Genomic DNA, 22254 nt, shown 5'->3' with positions numbered 1-22254 from the left:
ATCTACCACTAGAGGAATAGTTAAATTGTGACAGATTCACACTATGGAATACAACAGTTTTTTAAAAATTGAAGTGTATTATGAATACAAAAATATGGATATACTACATAATATAGAATGAAAACAAAAAGTTGCTGATATACCTATTTGTACAAAAAATTAGAGTTCTGTTATATGTGCCCAGAAACAAAAACCTGAGAGGATGCACCAGGAATAGTTACCAGTGACTATCTTTGGGAGAGGGAGAGTAGGTGGATGGGTACTATTATACTGTTTGAATTTTTTTCCTAAAAGATTATGTACTACTTTTACAATTAAAAAAAAACCAAACTTTGTATTCTTAGAACTAAAACTGAAATCATATTTCAGTGAAGAAAACAAAATATAACACTCATAGCAGAATATTCTTATTACTCAACTATAACAAGATCTATTTTTATGTTCAAGCACCTTTGTGCAATTGGTTCCATGTTTTTAATTTTTAATTTAACAAAGCCAACAACTCCTTTTTGGAAACAGTATGATAGATATCAATCCGAAATTGAAAAACTCTTACTTAATGACAGTAAGAAAAAATTTAAAAAGCAAAACAAATAACCACACAATGTCTCTAAGAAAATTTATTCTGAGAATTTCAGTTGACAGCCAAACCAAAGTATATTCTACATAATGTACTTTACAACTGTAAGTGATTTATGATAGACATAATAAATTTCTGAACTTTGAATTACTGACCATTTGTTATCCATTTTATGAATAGGTAAGATTATCATCATTCAGGTGTCCTTTCATTAACAATTATGCTAGGTTGTGTAAATAACTATGAATTAAATTCAACAAAGTATGTATTAGGTTGCTAGCACAATATGTTTGAGGCATTGTGCAGTAGTGATACAAAGACAATCCCTAGTCAAGAGTCTCTTACAAAATTTTTAAAAAAAGCTTATTTTAAATTGAATGCAATAATAAATAAAATTAAGGACTTTGTTTAGAATCTCAACTACTCCTTCAATTAGGTAATTTGGGTGAGAAATTAACACTTTCAGCCACTGTTGCAATGTGGTATAGTCACATTTAGAGTACATTTGTGAATAGGCTCACTATTACATATTTTGATAAGCAGTGGTTACACTCTCAAATGACAATCACCATTGAGATTGTGTTTATGCTGGGATTTTTTGTTTATGAGTCGATCTCTAGGAACCCTTAGGGAAATTTTTTTTAAGCTTCTAGAATATTATTAGGAATATTATCATTACAATTCATTAAAATAAATCAATAGGTATGCAATATAAATCTACTAACAGTAAGTCCACTACTCTCTCAAACTTTCATTACCAGAAGAGACACACACAAGAATGTGTCTATGTTAAGCATCTTAAGAACGCTGGTTCCTTACATCTAGGCTAAGCACCTTGAGAACTATATTTGTTTCCTTGCCTGTGTGTACTAAAAGAACTGTCAATTTTCACTCTTTCAACATTTCCCAGTTTAACTAAGCCCCAACCCCTGTACAAGGCTATGAGGATAAACAGATTTGGTCTCTAACTTAAAGGAACTCACAATTCGGTGGGGACAAAGGCACACAGTCTTCATGACATCATCATTAACACCTAACTTTCACCATGAGAAAAGAAAGGTAAAGATAAAAGCAGTGAGAAATGTTGCTCTTTGAGAAATAACATACATACACAGATTCAAACAAATACTCATCCATTTTGAAAAATCCTTGTTCGATGAGTTATCTGCAAGAACAATACACGGTGGAAAAATACAGTGGTCTGAGGCAGGACCCTTGGTTTCCTGATTCTAACACAGTAGCGGTGGGAGTTCAGGCTTGTCACTTTAACCGGGCTTGGCCTCAGTTACTCTTCTAAAAATACCAGTATTATCTTACTACCCTAAGCCCGAATCATTTTACTAGCATAAGCCAAACTGTATCTAGTGGTTTCCAAGTCTAAGATCTGTACTACTCACATACTCGTACATCAGATTCCCCAAGTAAAAATCATGGCCCGGAGAACCAGTGTGAGTAAGCTAGGTGAATTACGGTTCCTAAACTCAACTTTTACATCACCAAGAGAATCAACTGCGATAGGTCCTGTATTGTGCTTTGAACGTGGTAGGCTCACAAAGTGTGTTACACAGGCCATGACACAGTCTTAAAAAGATAATCAAGAATAACTGAATGTCTTAACCGTGTACCTTCCTAGTATAACAGCAGGGTATATTTCCTACCATGAATTCGAGTTTCTGCACTACCGGAACCACGCCTCCTGAAAAACCCAGGAGATGCCAGAAAAACCTCTCAAGGGAATAGGGAGAAAGATCCTGGATAAGCCAAGACTAGCGTTCCCAATAAATAAATAAGTGAAATAAGCCCTATGTCTTTTCTTCCCCTCCAGCTATGCAGCTGCACACAGAAGAGAAGCACTAGATTAGCATCATCTGCATTTCATTCCTTTCCTTGTGCAATAGCTACCCGCCTATAATAAACAGACCTTGTGCTCAAGGGAGAATTTACTTCCCCGTCCAGTAAGTTCCTATTTTTCACTAACAACGCAGTCTGCAATCAACAACCACTCTCCTGGGGAGACCAGGCACTCCTCTCCCCGCCACCTCCTGCTGCTGGCCTGACGCCCCCCACCCTAGAAATCTCCCCCCTTTCGAGCCTCTGCTGCATGGGTCGCGAGGCTCTGGGGGACAGCGGAAGAGGCCTGGGTGCTGTGCGCAAACCAGAGGGGAGTCCAGCCCAGCCCAGCCCGTGAGCGCCAAGCTGCCTCGGCCGGCCGGGGGCTCCCAAAGGCGGAAGGGGAGCCGCGAGCCCCACGCCACCCCCACTTACCCACTTTGTCCTTCCCGTACATGTGCCCGGCCACCTGATGCGAGAGGGGCACGCAGCCGTTGAGGAAGCAGAGCCTGCCGCCTGCCGGCTTCGGGGTGCCCTCGGGGGGGGCTTCGCTCACCGGTGGGGTCCGCATTTCTGGGGGCCCGGGCGCCTCGAGTCGGAGGGGGGATGGCGGCTCCGTTGCCATAACGGAGAGCTGAAGCTGAAGCTGTAGCCGCAGCGAGAGCAGGAAAAAAAATAAGGCGGAGGGAGGGGGAGCCGGAGAACCCGAGGGTCGCTCAGGCTCGGCCGCAAGGAGGCCCGGGGGTTCCCGCGGCTGGTGCCCGTTGAGGCCCGGGAAGGGGGCCCATGACGCCGCGGAGGCGCGGGCGCTCCCCTACCCAACTCTCGGCGGAGCGCGGCTCCCGACTCCCGCTGCTCTGCCGAGGCGGCTACCGTTGCCGGCGCAGCCCTGGAGACGGAACCGAGCCGAGGAGCGGCGGCGGCGGCGCCCCGCGCTCCCAGGGGCCCTGACGGCGACGGCGGCCCCACCTCCTGCGCCCCCGCCCCCTCCCGCCGTCCTCCAGTCCCCTCAGCTGCCGGGCGCGTTAGCGCCGCCTGCACCGCCGCAGCAGCCGCGAGCTTCCGACTGCGCGACCCACGGCCGCCGCGCTACTGAGCATGCCCAGAGGCTGCCCGACGGGACCCCCTGCAGCGGGGCGGGAGCTTGGCGCAGTCAGCGGGAGCTGAAGGCTACCGGATGGGGCAAGCGCACTCGCGGTCTTTCTCACCCCAGCCCTGAGCTGGCTTTACAATGCCAGCAGGGCTGTTGTAGCTTCATTCATTCAGAGGGCGTTTCAGCTCTTCCTGGGGTGCGGCTCAGAGACTCCAGGGGCTTCCAGTTGTGAGGAGCAATCAGTCACGTGTTGAGAGTTGGGAGGCCGTAGTGCCAAGCATGGCTTGGGAGGCTTCCCTGCAATCAACTCCCTCCAACTCCCACCCCGCATAGAAACAATAAGAGTAAAAACAAGAAGCTTCTTAGAAAATACACCTTCCAAAACACCCTTTGAGTTAATTCTAACCCCCCTCCCCAAATTCGGGCCCCTAAACCGCTTTTATAAAATATTTTGTAACTGACACTAATTTCAGACTGTAGAAGATAGAGAATAATCTTAGTATCTTTTTTGAGTACATATTTTGAAGAAATGAGCCGTTTGTTTCTCTCTCCTACTCAGCCCTTAGCGCAGGTTCCAGGGTCCTCAGTAGATAACTGGCTCAAAAGCAGAAGAAAGTGACGTACACCGAGGGCGAGGTGAGGTTCTGAAATAGGACTCCACAATTAATACCTGTGTGTCTGCCACTGGCATTTTATATGAAAACTGGACGTGGCCTTGCAGGTGCCGAACTGAACAAGAAAACTGTAGATAAAATCTTAGATACCTGATTATGTCAAGTGTTATACCAGCACCTGTCATTTGCCCTGTGAAGCCCGCATACCTGGAAAAGACTTAAATCTGGCCTGGAATCTCTATTCTCAAAGCCCTGCCCCAGGCTCCAGGACTCCGCCCCTTACGACTGCGCACACTCAGTTGCTACCTTTCTAGGTCTCTTCCTCCTCCCCACTTTTCCGGCTGTCAAAATCCCGACTCAAGACTTCTTTAGACTGGGACGCAGCTCCGCGCATGCTCAGCATTAACTAGGGTGGCAATACACACGTGCTTACGGCCAGCCGCGGCGCCTGCGCCGTAGCGGCCTGGAGTCGGTACGCGTAGACGTTTCTCGCACCTTGACTCCGGCCCTCCGCAAGAGCCTCTTTGTGCTTAGTGTCCTGTGCACACGCCTTGCAAGCGACGGCGCCATGAGTCTGACTTCCAGCGTACGAGGTGAAGTGGGGCCTGGGAGCGGGTGAGGTTGGAGGCCTGCGCACCGGTTGCAGCTTCCTCTGCTCCTCTCTGGGCTGTTAGTTACCGCTGCCCTGCGAACCCGCCAGTCCTGTAACCTTGAGATGTAGAAGGGCAAGCGCAGGGCTGGCCTGCGGGCTCCCTGGGCCAAACGGGGAAGGGGGGCGATGTCCGTATGGATTGGTGATCTCTCCAGGCATAAGTGGCATGGGGGCTATGGAGGCATTCACCCAAGTCTGGATCACGTTTTCCTTAACCAGCCATGACCTAAAACCTAATGATTCCGTCGCTAGCTTTTTTTCTTGTTCTCCCCTGAGGCACCTCTGTGTTAAGTCACAGAGCTTGGAAAAGAGGAAAGGTTTTAAAAAAAAAGAACTGCTCCGCCTTCTCAAGTTTAAATCACCGTGGAGACAGACCATCAATTTCCTGCAACTCTGAAGCAGTGCGTGACTAATCACATCTCAGTTTTGCACATTTTTTTAAAGGAACGAACCCAATCCGAGATCTTCAGTTTTCCCAGGTTTTTTTTTTGTTTTTTTTGGGGGGGTTTTTTGTTTTGTTTTTAATCCCTCTGGCATCTGGAACTCCGTGGCAGTGGTCCAGGAGAGAGGATAGAAAACGGAGCTCTTTGAGCTCTCCGCTTTCTCAGCCTTGCTTCCTTTGCGCTAGTCTGGCGTTTGGAAACAGGTCCAATTAAAATGAAGAGATTTTCTAGAATTCGATTAATGTAGAGCTTCACATTATAACAGTTCTTGGTGGTGGTATAACTGTTAATATAATACTGTGCACCAGCTACGTGACACATGCGATCTCTCTGCCCAGGTATAAAACGCCACACCTCCTGGTTTGGTTACCTGTAACAGTAGTTAAGTAAAAGTAAAGAGATTGTCCAGAAGTTAATTAAAAAGAGCCCTGTTGATTCATTTAGTAAATACTGAGCAACTAGAGTGCCAGGTTCTGTAAAAGCTTCCTGTTAACATGAGACCTAATTTTGTAATCCATTCTTTAAATTGGAGAATTCCACGTCTGTTGCCAAAAGTTACCTGGCAGAGTTGGGGGGGGATAACCCATGACTTTTTTAGTTACTAATGAAGTATATAGGAGGTGATTATTTATAAAACTTATTTCAAAGGATGCTCATCTTGAGAGTCCTTTAAATAGAGGTACCTTGGGGCACTTAAAATACAGAGCGATTTTTGTTTCAGTTTTTTAAAAAACCCAAACCTGTATTTTCTCAGGAATAAGACTGTTGTGTAAAATCAGATACTCATATGACTTGAGCCACTGATAATTTTATAGAAAGACAGTTTGCACTTTTGTGATATGGGCTGAAAGATTCCAACACGTGTTTTTAAAATGTGGAGTCATTTTGTGTGTTTTGAACCTAGGGTTTAGTGCCCATTGAAATGTGAAGTAGGTGAACCCTGGGACTTCTTAGCATTACCTGCTGGCTAATCTTTCTTGCAATCAAGATAAGTTTGTGTGTGTGTGTGTGTGTGTTTTTGTTTTTGTTTTAATCTAGCCATAGGGGAGTCCAAAGGTGACTTCCCCATTAGCTTGCTGTTTTCTAAGGGATAGGAAATTGCTTGGTGAAGAGGGTTATCAGCTTAAACTTGAAGTACTCAACTTTGTTATGAGAAGTAACTACTTTTTATTTCACCTAAAAGTGTAAAGGTTGTTATGAGGACTATGGGAAAAGGTCCAAAACCCTTGTAAATCTCTTCATCCAGCACCTTCTTACTTTCTTCTTCAAACATTGTAGTGTGGCTGGGAAGGGACAGATAATGTATTGAGAATCCACCTTGTAATGTTTAGACCTCAAATTGTTCTCAATTTTTAAACCACACTAAAAAATCTATATTTTTGATTTTTGAATTTGGGGAAGATGAATTGAGATGTCTCTTCTCAACTAAGTAGATTAATAATTATAAAGGGCTTAAAATAGTATGCACTTTGTAAGTATATGTTAAATAAAAAATAAAAGGGTATGTCTATACATGCAGAATTCTTGTTTATATTCAGAAGAAGAATAATGGGTTGTGGGTTATAAATAAAATTAATGGGGATCAGGCCAGGACATGAATCTGGGAGAGGCAATGAAGATAAATGATTGGAATCCAGAGACCCTATTCAGTGAGATGGTTCTTGATACCCTTTGGGTGGGTGATACCAACCTTTTTTTTTTTCCCTTATTGAGGTATAATCAACATACTTATGCCGAACTTATTTTTATTTAATTCTAGTTTATTATAATTTCTAACATTAAGCATCTTTCACTATTATGGAGTCCCCCATCTTTAGTGACCCCTCCTCATACCCAGTATATGACTTTTAGGAAGTTTACTATATGTCTTGCTCCTTGATACCTCCAAAACTCATTGAATCTGCTCCTTTAGATTATAAACAATAAGTAAATATTGGGGGGCATTAGGGATTATAGATGAAACAGGATTGGCAGTGAGTTGATCCTTGTTGGAGCTGAGTGAGGGTAAATGGGAGTTCATTATAGTAATTCCTGTATATGTCTGAAGTGTTCCATACTAAAGTTTTATTTTTTTTTTAAGATTTTATTTATTTAGTTGTCAGAGAGCGCGAGCACACAAGCAGGGGGAGCGGCAGGCAGAGGGAGAAGCAGGCTCCCCGCTGAGCAAGGAACCTGATGCAGGGCTCCATCCCAGGACCTGAGCTGAAGGCAGATACTTAACTCACTGAGTGACCCAGGCATTCCTAAAATTTTTTTTTTTAATCTGAAGAAATGTTTTAAGTCCCACACTTGATACAGTAGATTAAGATGAGGCCAAAGATAAGTCATTTGGTATAAGAGCAATGTGATGGTAAAATGGACAGATGGAGTTGCAAATTCAAATTAGTAATCTGTTATTTCTTTATACTCAGCTAACATTGAACACTACCTGTATGCCAGGCCTTTTTTTTTTTTTTAAGATTTTATTTATTTATTTGACAGAGAGAGAGCAAGAGAGGGAACACAAGCAGGGGGAGTGGGAGAGGGAGAAGCAGGCTTCCCGCGGAGCAGGGAGCCCGCTGCGGGCTCGATCCCAGGGCCCTGGGATCATGACCTGAGCCAAAGACAGACGCTTAATGACTGAGCCACCCAGGCGCCCCTGTATGCCAGGCCTTAAGAAAAAAACATTACCAGACACAGCCTGCCAATCTGGGGGAACGACCTAAGGGAGGGAAAGATTTAAACATAGCTCCCCTCCCCCTCTCCTGAGAAGAAAAGAACATTCTGATTCTGTGGCAGTTGATCCTGGGCAGGAGAGGACCGTTTTAGACAGAAAAGGGACTAAAGGAACAGAAACGGTGAGATTTCTGTCTAAGTTGAAACAAAATAATTCCCACAGTAGAGAAAAGCTGAGGAATGGATTATAAACAAGAGATTGTTTTCAATCTCTGAATAATTCTGAGAGAAAACCAGTATTATGTTATACAAACCAATATTATACAATAGTAGACCAAGGGAAGAGTAAGAATGGGAAGGATTATTTAGAAATGTATTTTCTGTATTTTCTTTATATTGGTTTATTCATTGTATTTGTATAGATAGAAAGCACTGTTAAGCAAGATTGGGCAGGGTGGGGTTTCATCTAACTGTAAGAATACTGTGCCTTGAGAAATGTCTATAGAGAAGGGAAGTGAGGATAAAACCGTAAGAGTCAGAAGTAGTGCTCAGGGTTTTTCTGGACCCCAGTTATGAAAGAGTGTCTGAAAGGTGCCAACTGAAATGTCTTTAAAAATGGGTTTTGGTAAAGTCTCTTTTTGCCTCTGAGATTGTGTTTATTCTTAATAGAATATATCCACTGTCAAGAACTAAATAGTTACTTAGGTTTTATTGTTTTTGTTTATTGTCTTGGGTTTTCAATTCTTTCTCTATTCTAATTGTTGACTTTTCAATCCATCATCATTCTTGCCTATCTCTACACAGTTTCCTTTTCCTTCTTTTCCCTAGAGTTGCCAGTGGCATCCACAGCTTTTTGCCAGAAAAAAACTGATTCAGGCTGCAATAATGAAATGATAAAACAGCAACATATTTCTTATTCTGGGAACTTTTACATTTGTGTCTAATGAGATTAGGGAATTAGGTTTTGGGAAGAGGAGAAAGTGGAAATTCTAAAGAATTTGTCTAGCTCTGTGATTCTAAAAAAACCCATTGGAGCACATGCGAAGCCATTTTCCCAGCACACATATGGTCCTATGACATTTATATAGGGTCATAAGTGACCTTTGTTAGGGGGTAGGGTAACAGTGCATGTTTTGATTCCCCATGGGGCAGCTACTTTTCAGTAGTATCCAGAGTCAGTTCCCATTTCTTTCATTTGCTTTTGCCTCTTTTGTGTGTCAGTTATTCTGTCATTTATCCCGCTGTCAAAAATTCCAGGGAGGTAAAGGTTTAAAAAAAAAAAAAAGTCACCATATGGATTCAGTGGCTAATATGAGAAAAGAGAATAGAAGACTGTTTTGATGACTAAGAAAGATTCTTTTGGCTTATCATGAGTTTCAGGTAGGATTCCCATTTTATGTTGTGAGACAAATTAATCTTAACCAATTTTAGTAGTTATTTGGGTTTCGGGCCTTTTTGATATAAGTAGGCACTATTAAAGCAAATCTGCTAGAGATTACTTCATAATTCACCTAAAAAGTAGGATGTAACTAAGATTAACAGTTTCTATTGTGTTAATTTATTCTTTTGGGATATTTCGTCATTTTAAGTTTATACTAAAGATAATATTTAGCAAACATAATTGAACATATACTATGCAAAGCAATATTTTAGCCCATTTTGTGATAGGTACATTAGCTATTCAGAGTGGCTTTCCATTAGCTTAGAAGCGGATTGCTATAGCTCCTGACACATAGAGTCCTTTCTCAAGGGAGTTCCATGGTAAATAATACATCAAAAAGGAATATCATGAACCCAGCTAGAAATCAGAGCAAAGTTTCAGCCCTACTTGGAATTGCTACAGGATAATATCATGAAGCTGCACTAAAATTCAAGACAAATCTACACAAAATGTGAAGTTAAAAACATTCTTCAATGAGTCCAAAGGTTTGAAGATGTCAAATAACTTATTAACTTGTCTCAGTCATGCAGCACCTGGGAAGGACATAATGTTAATGTTTATTTTAGAGGATTTTAGCAAGGAGGAATGGAAATATTGTGGGAAGGAAAATAAACTGTTTTGTAGAGAAAAATACTGTGGTTGAAAATAGAATCCAAGGAATGAGTTAAAAGAGAAGACCCAAGATAAAAGGAACTAAGTGTGAGAATGATTGTTCCTTCCCATTATAGTTTTGTAAGAATGACCTCCAATTTAATGTAGGGCACTATTAGGAAGGGTGATTAATCACATTAGTGCAATAAGAAATTTGGCTCAAGGGGCGCCTGGGTGGCTCAGTTGGTTAAGCGACTGCCTTCGGCTCAGGTCATGATCCTGGAGTTGTGGGATTGAGTCCAGCATCAGGCTCCCTGCTCAGCAGGGAGTCTGCTTCTCCCTCCGACCCTCCCCCCTCTCTCGTGCTCTCTCTCTCATTCTCTCTCTCTCAAATAAATAAATAAAATCTTAAAAAAAAAAAAAAAGAAATTTGACTCAATAGTGCAAATAAGCCATACAGTTAATTATTCAATATATGTTTTTATTTGTCCTTGGATTGTATTTTTTGTACTTATCTCTCTAGGGCTTTATTTGATAGTCTGGGAACTTATTTCAAACACTGTGAAGATCTGACTGAGGAAGTGCTGGGAAGCAGTCCAGTGTGTTTATCCTGACCCCTGTTCAACTTCTTCCTGCAGTTCACTCCATGCTGGGAATAGACAACTCTCCTCTGAGGCTGAGGCTAACCAGACTATGCAGAACTTTCTTCTCTCCAACATTCTGTGGAACTGGGGTAGTTAAGTGCTTGGGTTTCTAAGGACTCCTTGAAAAGCTACATGAAAAGAATAAATAGATGGTCTGTTAGTCAAGCAAATAATTGAGTAGAAAAATGTCATTAAATTTAAAATGAAGTTTGTAGGGAATTCAAATCATCATCCACTGGTGGATAATGGAAATTTAGAATTTATTGAGAATATAACTGTAATTATATTCATGTTTTCTATGAAATAAGAAATTAATACATTCTGATTTTTATTCTAATGAGAAAGCACTTTGAAATTTAAAAAACAAAAACAAAAACTTTTGGATGACTTTGAAGCCCAGAATCCTGCTGGATATATTTCTTTGAGTGTTTAGTATTAAGGGTGGCTTTGTTTTATTTGTCCTTTTTTTGTTTTTTTCTTCGGATACCAATTCTCTTTGTGGTTATGCACTTTAAAATCACTAAAGGACCTACTATTTAAATGAACTCTGATGAGTCAGTTTGTTTACATAATCACCTCCTGATTTTTTGGGTGGGGGTAGTCTTTATAATCTGAATTTTTTTATGTATCAGATTTTTTTTTAAACAATAGGTATCAGCAGGCTTACATGTTCTTTTAAATCTATTTATGAACACTTTAAGAATTATTAAACATTGTTTTTCCTTCTCCATCTATAAAATAATTTTAAAGTTTTCCTCTATCTCAATTTAGCTATCATCATTCAGTAGAAAATATGCAATTGCCTCAGTAAACGCTGGGGAAAGTCTTAACAAGAATTGTTACACCATTGTGTTGTGATTATTTTGTTAACAGTAAAAACTTTTGACTATTGGAATGCTTAACTCAAAAACTGGATTTCCTGAACATTAATGTTAGTAAAAATACACATTATTAGTGTATATTTTGCTTTTGATGATTATTCCTGTTTTCCTTCCCTGCTCTAGTTGAATGGATCGCAGCAGTTACTATTGCTGCTGGGACAGCTGCAGTTGGTTATCTAGCTTACAAAAGATTTTATGTTAAAGATCATCGCAACAAATCTATGGTAAACCTTCACATCCAGAAAGACAACCCCAAGATAGTACATGCTTATGACATGGAGGATTTGGGAGATAAAGCTGTGTACTGCCGTTGTTGGAGGTCCAAAAAGGTGAGGAAAACAAGTCTTTTATGTTAATGCCATCTTTAATGTAACAGTTCTTTTTAAACTGTTCTATCAAACATGTATCACCAGATATTATTAGCATATCTCTTCTTCTTTTTTTTTTTTTTTTTAAGTAATCTCTGTGTCCAACATGGGGCTTAAACTCACAACCCTGAGCTCAAGAGTCACATGCTCCACTGACTGAGCCAGCCAGGCTCCCCTTTTCTTTCTTTCCTTTTTAATGCATCCTGTTCTTCTCTGTTTTCCATGTACTCTCCAGGATTATATTTCCTAAAATGTGTACCTACTATGCAGTAAAATTCCATTATTCCCTTATTGAGTTCAGGTGAATGTAACTGTATTCTTGACCAAGAAGAGAAAAAAATCCCTTTATTCTTAGGGTTTCCTCCCCAAGTGGATCTTTGCCTCCACTATCCCAGGAAAGAGAGTGTGCAGCCTAAAACACAAAGAGGAACAGAAAGGGTAGATTCTTTTCTTGAACTTTCAAGCTCCTGGATTCTAGGACAAGTTTTAGAAAATTCAGGAGAAACTTGGAAAACTACCCTTGAAAATTTCTTATCTGCTAAATATATTGACCCTGTATCTAAGCTTTCTTTAAGCTATAGCTCCTATAGTTAAATACTAACAGGATTTTTTAAATCTTCTTTTGTGATAATTACATTTCATCAAGTTCCATTTGGAACTCTCATCTGTGATACCTGCAGCTTTTAGACAGTGATGACAGCTAGTGACCTAAAGATGGTAAATCTTTCCTAAGGTCATCTTGAAAAGCTTCATACATTGAATGTGATGTATTGTGAGGAATATGGTGAGTGTACCGCCACCATTAGCATTTAAATAAGATGGATTTCACTAAAGATGACACTATAACACATAAGAAAATAGACAATAAAAATGATTTATCTGTTTCTGAAAGCACATGTCAGGCACCACCTCTTCCCACAGTGGAAAGCCATTGTCACAAATCACGCATCACAAATAAGGAAGAAGTCACATACTAGGTACTGGAAAGTGTATTCTAACTCTCTCCCCCGATACAATCTGAAACTGCTTGATGAACATACGGAATGGGAATCAAAATAATAGTCAGTTGTACCTTAAAAAGAACACTGTTCATTTGGTATGTGGGATTATTTGTAAGTACTAGTGAGGTTGCTAGAAAATAATCCTAAATAATATTCTGTAGACCAGACCTGGTTTGTTTTTTAAGAATTATGCCCATGATAAGTTTTATTCTCCTGTTGCTCACCAAAATATGCAAAATAATACCTTTAGAAATTCAAGAATTTCTAAGTCAGTGTAGTAGTTCTTTAGTCAATAATCATTTAATGTCTATATATGCATGAAAAAAGTTAAATAGTAAAACAGCGGGTATAGATGTGTACAGTAGACTTAGTACAGGTGCTTTAAATAAAAGAAAGAGCTTACACTGTGGGCTAGAATTTTCTGGGAAAGCATAGTGATATACATGGGAGTTAAATTGCCCCTGGAAAGTTTGGTGGTATTTGAATAAACTAGCAGTTTTGGGGGACTCTTTCTTAAAATCTGTAGGAAAGAACTCATGTGAGCAAAGGTGGTGGGATCAATGAAGAATCTAGTCTGGTTATTGCATTTCCATCCCCCCCAGGAATAAGTCCAAATTGAGGAGAGTCTTCAGTACCTGTTTGAGGAGTTTGTGCCTCCAGACATGGGGAGCTTCTTGTCAGGAATTTCCAGATAAAGTTATGATACTTATACCAGAGTGACAGCTCTAGGAATGGAGAAAAATGAACAGATACAGGAGACATTTTGAGGGAAGGATAAGCCAAATGCACTGACTGATTTGTAAGGGAGATTGGTGGAAAAAAACGGAAACTCATTAAAGTCTCTATACCTATAGTATTAGAAGAGATGGTGCTGCCAACAGAAATAGGACTTCCAAGAAGAAAAGCTGATTTTCTAGAACGGTGACAAGGAATTTAATTCCAAAGTGAATTTTGAGGTGACATTTGAATGGAAATGTCCAGCAGATAATCTGAAATGTGGGTCTAAGGCTGAGACATCAGGATTGGAGATAGAAATCAGCAAAACTGATGAGTCAAACATAAGAATACAACAGATCCTTGATGCAGATAAAAATCAAGGGCTAAGTATGAAATCTTAGGGAATTTTTTGCATTTTGGAAAGAAGAATAAGAGCCCAAAAGATGAAATGGGCCAGAGTTAGAAGAGAACTAAGAATATCATGGCTTCACAGTGGAAAGGAGAAAGTTTCAAAGATTTGGCTGTGAACATTGGCTTGTGCAAAGATGGCTAGGTGAATATTATAGTATGAGTTGCATTAAACAGTTAGGCAATTAACCTTTTGGTGTCATTTCAACAGAATAATTAGAATAGAAGCTGTGTCTAAGTGGGTTAAAGAGTGAATTACTAATAAAGAAATGCTAGAAGTCTTAGTATATGTCAAAACTTCAGTAAATGTGACAGTGAATGGAAAGGAAAAGAAAGATGACTGCTTGAGTGAACTCTAAAGCATAGATTTGGGGTCAAGTAAAGGGTATTTGCTTTGGTTGGTTTTTCCCAGAGGGTAAAGAAAGGGTCAATAAAGCAAATAGGAACTTATAAGGACTAAGATCTTAAATATTTCAGGAAGAATCATAAATGGACACAAGCTAGTGGTTTAAACGGTTTATTAGACTTTATAATTCAACAAAACATTCTGGGATTATTTTTTCATCACACAGTTTAGAGTTTCCAGATGGTTAAACTAGAGATGGTCATTTCCCATAGGTAGACTTTAAGGAGAGGAATGCCAGACCAGTCATTTTATTTCCCATTTTCTCTTTTTTTAAGCTTATCTTTTATGCTGTTAGTGATCCTCTTTGCATCTAGGATTTGTCAGTTCTGAATTTTCACTGAATCTTGGGAACTTTTTATTCCCACATGAATCAATTAAGAGTTCACTTTGAATATTATTCTTGTTAATGGATGTTCTTATTCTTCAGATAGCTTTGGAAACTCCCCACATTCCTGAGGTACCTAAGGTTATCACAGAGGTGCCAACTCACACATTTACCTGCCAGTGCACAGAAGACTTGTAATTAATACCTTTGGCTCTATTGAGTTCATAGTCAATAATTTTTTTCCTCATATAAACCAGTTGTGTTTATAATATAACAAAATGAAAACACGTTTCTACTTATCTCAAAAAAGTTACATGTGATAGAAAGTTTAATTCTGTTCTAATTCATTCTTAAGTTACAATCACTAGTAGCCCATTGTGTGGGTCTAACATTTTTTTTTTTTTTTTTTAAAGATTTTATTTATTTGAGAGAGAGAGAATGAGAGAGAGCGAGTACATGAGAGGGGGGAGGGTCAGAGGGAGAAGCAGACTCCCTGCCGAGCAGGGAGCCCGATGCGGGACTCGATCCAGGGACTCCAAGATCATGACCTGAGCCGAAGACAGTCGCTTAACCAACTGAGCCACCCAGGTGCCCTGGGTCTAACATTTTTGAGTGGTTTTCCCAGGCCTAATGAATCATCTCTTAGCAGTGTGCAGAAATTACTTTTTTAAATATGCCTCATTCGTCTCCCCCCCCTCCCCCCAGGATTGATATGCCCTCTGCTGTTTCAGAAATAGGCCTATTTCATAGTATTTCACAAAAGGGCTATCCATATGTGACAGGAGAAAGAAAGGAGGCAATAGAGAAGTGACTGTAGGGAAAAATACTATTTGAGACAGTGCTGTCTTGAAAGAGGTGGAAGGAAATGAGAGTGGGAGCACAAATGTGAAACTCAGGAAGGAAGGGAGAGCCTTATTTTCGAAATAAGAAAGTGAGAGAACTTTGATTTCAGAGGAAAGAGTATGCAACATAGTCTTTCTTGCCAGATTGCCACCCTACCCCCACTCCCCTGAGTTGTATTTTGGCCATCTAGGAGGCAGGAGAGAGTTTGAACAAGGACAGTAGAAGGATGCACACAGACTAAGAAATAAGAATAGAGGAAAAGCGTGCTAATTACTGTCAGGAGCTCAACTGAAGTTGAATGCAACTGAACATACTATGTAGAATCATTTTGTTTCATTTACAACTTCAGGATTTGAATTGGGTTTTTTGTTAGTGGTGTGCTTGTTTCTGTTTTAGGGTGTGTGTGTGGTGTGTGTGTGTGTGTGTGTGTTACCGAAGTCTCCATCCTATTAATGGTTTGGAGGTGGGTGCATGGAGTCCATCTCTTCATAGAAACAAAATTCTGTATGTTGGTTACATAGCTTGTCCAATCCACATAAGGAGAGTCTTGTAAAATCCTAATTTCTCTTAATATATTTTACTTCTATCTTACATTTTTTTTTTTTTAAGATTTTATTTATTTATTTGACAAAGAGAGACACAGCCAGGGAGGGAACACAAGCAGGGGGAGTGGGAGAGGGAGAAGCAGGCTTCCTGCCAAGCAGGGAGCCTGATGTGGGGCCTGATCCCAGGATCCCGGGATCATGACCCGAGCCGAAGGCAGATGCTCCACGACTGAGCCACCCAGGCACCCCTCTATCTTACATTTTACTAAAGCAAGTACCTAAGAATGGAATAAAATGTCATATCTTCTCAGGTAATGTCAGATCTTACTGCTTTTCTTTCTCAACCAAAGCAAGACTTTCTCAGAGCAGTTTATTATAGTGAGTCAAAATGGCCCCATGCAACTTCCTTGGGAAATAGAATCCAAACTCATTAAAAATACAAAGTTTAGAGAAGGAAGATAATTTTTTTTTAAATTGTTGTAGATACAGGAGATAAGAAGGAGCATTTATTTATTTTTATCTTGAAATACCCAAAAAACAGAAACATCATTAACTTGAGATTAGAGCCATTAAAAAGAAACAAATCTTGTGTATTTTATGAAGACCAATGATGTTGCTATCTTTCCAAATGAAAAGCAAGAATCTCTAGGGTGGTTTTTTTTTCAATCCTAATCATTTATTAAGCCTCTTCTCTAAACCCTCTCTTCTCTAATTTTAAAAATATGTGGGATTTCTAGTTTACTAATTGGGTTAACAAACATGATATTTTCTGGACATACAGGAAATTCAGCCAATTCAGTTTGCAAGCTTTTATCCAGAATTTGTTAATAACAAACACTGGCATGTTAGAACAGATTTTAAAATCCTTTAAAAGCTAAACTTTTTTCCATCAGTTATTTGATCCTTTAGGTTTTACTTTTAAATATTGATAACTATATGAATTAAATTAAATATACCCTTTGTGGGTTTTTTTGTAATTTCAGCTCTTTGCTTGACAATTTAACAAATTTCAAAATCTTCAATGAAAGAGGGTAATTTTTGTTTTTGACATATAATTGCATTATTAATACAAAGACTACTTCCTAGATTACATTTGAAAGTATACACACATTTTCTTTCCCTTGCATAGAAAAGTTGAAAAATTGAACAAGACACTTCCTGAAAAACATAAGTATTATTTATGTTTTTGAATTTTAATGCCAAGTAATTGACATTCATTCATTTATATTATATTGAGAATCATGAATTAATTTCAATAAATATATCCCATGAATATGTACAGTGTAGTCTTAAGAAATTGCTAATCCAATCCAAATAGAAATAACTCATCTCGGTCCTTGTTGAAAAAAAAAGTTTTGTTTTTTCATTAACTTAAAGTGAGAACTATAATGAATAAATATAATGAGAATACCTAATCTTCACATGAAGTTTGGGAGAGGATTCTGCCTTAAGTCAGTAATTCCTGGGATTAATAAAGTACTATTAAAAGATATCTGTGTGCCTGAACAAAATGATTTTTAATGCTTCGTTAACATTTTAAAGTCATAAAAGCTTTACATATTATGAAAACATGAAAATTTATTAAACAAATAGGATCTACTATTCGCTGCTTTTTAAAGAAATATTCTTTCTTTTAAAACAGGAAACAGGCAAATTTCTGTTTTTAGGCAGACCTAGATTATCATATAAAAAGTATATTCTCATTTTAGATGTATGGCTTTCTTAATCTTTTTATAAGATGTTCTTTGTATATTTCTCTATAGATTTCTCTTCTTCTCTTGATTCTATATATAGAGGGAAATAATTTTTAAAAATGTATTATTTTTCTAGTATTTTTAAAATGAGATTTAAGAAGAAAAGTTAAACATGCTATTTCAGTAAGTTATTTAAAGCTTTTTAATTTATAAATATTTCACATTTTAGAAATACATTTTATAACCTATATCTTAAAACTGTACAGTAACATGTTTTGTGTCTGCTATTTCTAAAAAATGGAGTCTTTTGCAATGTAAATTTGTATTCTCACTGTAAAATCATCTGTTTGTTTATTAGACATATGTCACCTTGATATGCTGTTCTTTGATACGGGGTACATTTTAGTTTGATTTTTGTGGATTGTTATAGCCTCTTTCTTATCCATGCCAAGAAAAAACTGAAAGCTTAGGTTGATGTTTTTGTTGTAAGAACTTGTTTTTAACATGAATATACTGTGTACCATATCTTATTGACAAAAAAAAAAAAAAAAGAAAGAAAGCTTTATATACATTGCATTGACATTGCCATCTACCCCAAGGTAGAATTTTTACTTTGAAATATTAGATATGCTGGTACCTTGACTTTTTCTGTAATTTTTAACTAATTTACTGTATCTTGGAATTATATACAAATAGTAAAATTAAAATTAAGTTTCTTTAACATCAACCAAGTATTATTTTAATCTTAGACACTTCTAATGTCATAGTTTAAAGATTTATACCCTTATTGCCTATTTTCAGGTATCTAAAATTATATTGCCTTCACTGTGAGTAATGAAGCAATTTTAATCTTAAGGCTAAGATTCCTGTTACTTTACCCTTCTAAATAGGCCTCTTCAATGCAATAGTGTACCTTATACCAAACAGTGACTCTAGATTCTAGAGTGTTAGGTACATTTCAGACATCAAGAATAAAATGAAGATGCTATCATCGTTTGACGTGAAATAGAAATAAAAGTTATAAATATAGAAAGAAAGAAAAAAATAATTAACTAGTAATTGGACCTTGTAAATGTAAAATCCTGAGGACACAAGTAAAACATTGTAGAATTCCTATCTTTATCATTTAACAGTAGGAAGGCTATACTTGCAAAAACCATTGATAATATATAGAATAAGTAGTTAGGTATGAAAATATACCTAATTATGATAACTATAAAACATATAAGGCAGAAATAATGTTTTCAGAGTATGCATGAGACCTGAAGATGAGAATTCCAAGAGAAATTTAAAAATTCTCGTTCATCTGGAAGAATAAATAGGTAAAGTTTAATAAAGGTAGGTAGAGAATAAATAGGAAAAGTCTAACAAGAATAATGTGACAGAAACCTAGCTCTACCAAATATTGAAGCATATTTTAAACCTTATTATTATCTCAGCAGAGTAGGTTGATGAATATGATAATGTAAAACCTGTAAATAGGCATTTTTATAGGTAGAACTTTATAAAATTAGGAATAAAGATATAACAATTTGGAAAAGTGTCACAGTTCAGTCAGCCTGGTAAATTTTGAGTTAAAATAGCATTTTTTAATAGCAGGACTTCTTTTAAATAATAATGTATGCTACAAATCAAGAGAATTATGTGATATGTTTTTATTTTTTTTATTTTTTTAAAGATTTTATTTATTTATTTGAGAGAGAGAGAATGAGAGACAGAGAGCATGAGAGGGAGGAGGGTCAGAGGGAGAAGCAGACTCCCTGCCGAGCAGGGAGCCCGATGCGGGACTCGATCCCGGGACTCCAGGATCATGACCTGAGCTGAAGGCAGTCGCTTAACCAACTGAGCCACCCAGGCGCCCTGTGATATGTTTTTAAAACATAATGAAACCAAATCAGAACATCTTTTAGGACTTCTTTGGAGCACACTGTGACAAGCACTGTTAGAAATTTACTTCTGTCACTTCTTCTACCACTGAACCCAAAATGTCAGTTATATTTAAAATGTGAAATCATGGAAAGTAATAAATATTTACCACATCCCTAGGAGAAAGATGTCTCCATGAAGAATATTAAAAAGGGAAATACTGGCATGCTTGTATGAAACGAATATAAAAAATTAGCAGAATAAAAAGGTTTGGGAAAAATTGCTACAAAGCTGATCAACAAAGGGATAATACACAAATTGATTTTAAACAAATGGACTAAGGCTCTAAATGGACATAGATCACTAGAAGGGAAATGTAACTGTAACTAGCATATAAACATGGAGAAGATATTCAGCATCCACAATCAAATATCACAAATGGAAATGCATTTAATCATTGTGTATTATGCACAAGTTGATTTCTTCCTTCTACTTGCTGTTTATACTTCAAATATGCTCTTTAAGAACACCTATATAAGGTAGTCTAAGAAAATCTTTTTATTAAGAGTTATCATGTGTGTTATATATGTAAATTAAGCATCACCCCCACTCTGCCAGGCTAATACTGATTTTGCAGTTAGACATTGACATTCTCTCTTTTCCTAGTTCCCATTCTGTGATGGATCTCACACAAAACACAATGAAGAGACTGGAGACAACGTGGGACCTCTGATCATTAAGAGAAAGGAAACTTAGACAGTTTTGATACTGCAAACCAACTTGTCATGATGTTATCTGATTGTTTAATTAGAATGACTACGACTTCTGTCTAATTCACCTCCACTGGGTTCTAGATGTGGTATATTGGAAACTGCGGCTTTCATACTCACGGCATTTGCCTTACTTGTTGAACCATCGTGGTGCACATTTGTTTAAACAAAAAAAGGAAAAAGTAAAAACCAACTTCATGGCCTGTGGGTTATTTTGGTCTTGTAAGGATCCGTTTCTTTACGTTTAAAATAATTATATTAAGATATAGTTGTATGTTAAAGTTAACATTAAATTATTCTCAAAATCCTGTATATGCAGGTTGTACTTATAAGTTTCAAAGAAAATTATCACCTTTTAATATTACTTAGTTAACCTAGAAAGTAAATTGGGTGTGATCAAGCTATATTAATCTCTTAATATAGGAAAAACCTGTGATGACCTTGATTCTCTTCTTGACCTAGGTGATGACGCTGAGAAAATATAGCTTCTATGTTTTCATAGTTTTCAATCAAAATGAACTTGGAATGTTATTCTGCTTAATTATAAGTGGGCCAGGTCTAAAATAAAAGGGCACAGTAGCTTCTTTATTCATTTTCATGGATATTTAATTGACCCATTAAAGGAACCAACACTGGAAATTTGGATCAAAGTGATATTAAAGTAGTCATGAAGAAAGTCTTAAAATGGTAATGTTCCAGAATTCTATTCCAAGAAGTGGCAAGCACTTGAAGCGGGAACACTGAAGGAATTGGAGCACATGATGTCAAGCCTCTTGAACAGAAAGCTGTACATCCATGACAGGAATAGTAGTCACAAAGCTAGATGAAAGGCACAGGAGGATTTTATTTCCCACCCTTGATAATCAGGCACATGGCTATTTCTATTAAAGAAACTATTTGAGGGAGAAAAATAATTACATTCTCTTAAATTGTATGATCTTAAAAGCAAAAATTTGAAGACAAGTTTTTGTTTATATAATCTTCGAAGACTCAGAAACATTGCATTCATTCCTGATTCAGAAAAAAAAGAAAATGTAATGAATCGTGGATCACTACATCAAAAACTAATGATGTATGGTGACTAACATAACATAATAAAATAAAATTTAAAAAAAGAAAATGTGAAAACAAAATAATTAGCAATAAAAATAGTAAGACAGGAGTAGTTAATATGTGAATTTTTAAAGAGAGATTAGTTCTTTGGGCTTTATGGGTTAGAAGGAAAAGTCGGGACAGAATATATACAATTGTAATACAAACAATTTGACATAGGTAACAAAAATATTCTCATCATTTCTTTTAGTATACTTGAATTCTCAGTAGTAGTGAATAATAAGTTTCTGTGTGCTAAAATCCAGGATTACCATGGAAGTCACAGGAATCAAACCGAATATCAGCATTCCTGTATTATGTACAATCACTGATATTTTTTAAATGTACAATTTTGTGTATTACAGTAGGGAAAGTTTATACCAAAATTGTGTATACTGGTTTTAAGCAGCCTATGTGACTTATTTGGATATGTCTTTAAGGCATATCTTCAATACAAAATCTAAAATACTACAAACCCTGATTCTACCTATCAGTTTCTTAAGGTGAATTTCTTTCTGTGCCTCTGCCTTCTGTTTTAAGTAAGTATGGGTGGGTCTGCAAAAGAAGCATCATGCTTTTAAAGGTTAATTGTTTTAAGGAAAAATGAATCCATGAACTCCCAGGTTCTGATAAAGGGACATCCTTTTAACAGACTAAACTGTATTCTTATTTTGAATTTGAAATTAGACTATTGGTCATGCATTTTTATAGCTAGTGGAAAGGGGGGAAGAAATTACTGCCAACTGTCAAAACTATTTTTCAAAGGAATAAGATTATGTGTATGTTTATGGTGGA

General features: G+C 37.7%; 2 protein-coding genes across 4 annotated transcripts in view; one reads left to right on the top strand and one right to left on the bottom strand.

Moving 5' to 3' along the window:
* Positions 1-3369, bottom strand: part of IPMK (inositol polyphosphate multikinase) — a 45587-nt gene extending 42218 nt beyond the window's left edge. The window contains exons 1-2 of the mRNA XM_036078145.2: positions 3229-3369; positions 2846-3056 (exon numbers count right to left, since the gene is read on the bottom strand). Of these exons, the coding sequence (XP_035934038.1) occupies positions 2846-3035 (190 nt within the window). The 5' untranslated portion in view covers positions 3036-3056; positions 3229-3369. The remainder of the gene's footprint in view (positions 1-2845; positions 3057-3228) is intronic.
* A 1125-nt stretch (positions 3370-4494) lies between these two features.
* CISD1 (CDGSH iron sulfur domain 1) lies at positions 4495-20959 on the top strand. 3 transcript variants are annotated; one of them, XM_036078147.2, is made up of 4 exons: positions 4495-4710; positions 10538-10632; positions 11548-11753; positions 20264-20959. In XM_036078147.2, exons 2-4 carry the CDS (start codon positions 10593-10595, stop codon positions 20351-20353), a joined length of 336 nt encoding a protein of 111 aa, XP_035934040.1. In that variant the 5' UTR covers positions 4495-4710; positions 10538-10592; the 3' UTR covers positions 20354-20959. The 3 variants fall into 3 exon arrangements, with proteins under 3 accessions (XP_035934040.1, XP_035934039.1, XP_035934041.1); XM_036078146.2 differs by having other exon boundaries at positions 10423-10632; XM_036078148.2 differs by lacking the exon at positions 10538-10632 and having other exon boundaries at positions 4505-4710.
* Positions 20960-22254: the final 1295 nt, after the last annotated feature.

Source organism: Halichoerus grypus, chromosome 7, assembly GCF_964656455.1.
Source record: "Halichoerus grypus chromosome 7, mHalGry1.hap1.1, whole genome shotgun sequence".
In the NCBI taxonomy this organism is placed as follows: domain Eukaryota; kingdom Metazoa; phylum Chordata; class Mammalia; order Carnivora; family Phocidae; genus Halichoerus; species Halichoerus grypus.
The sequence above is the reverse complement of the archived record's forward strand: the minus strand, read 5'-3'. Positions and strand labels throughout refer to the sequence as shown.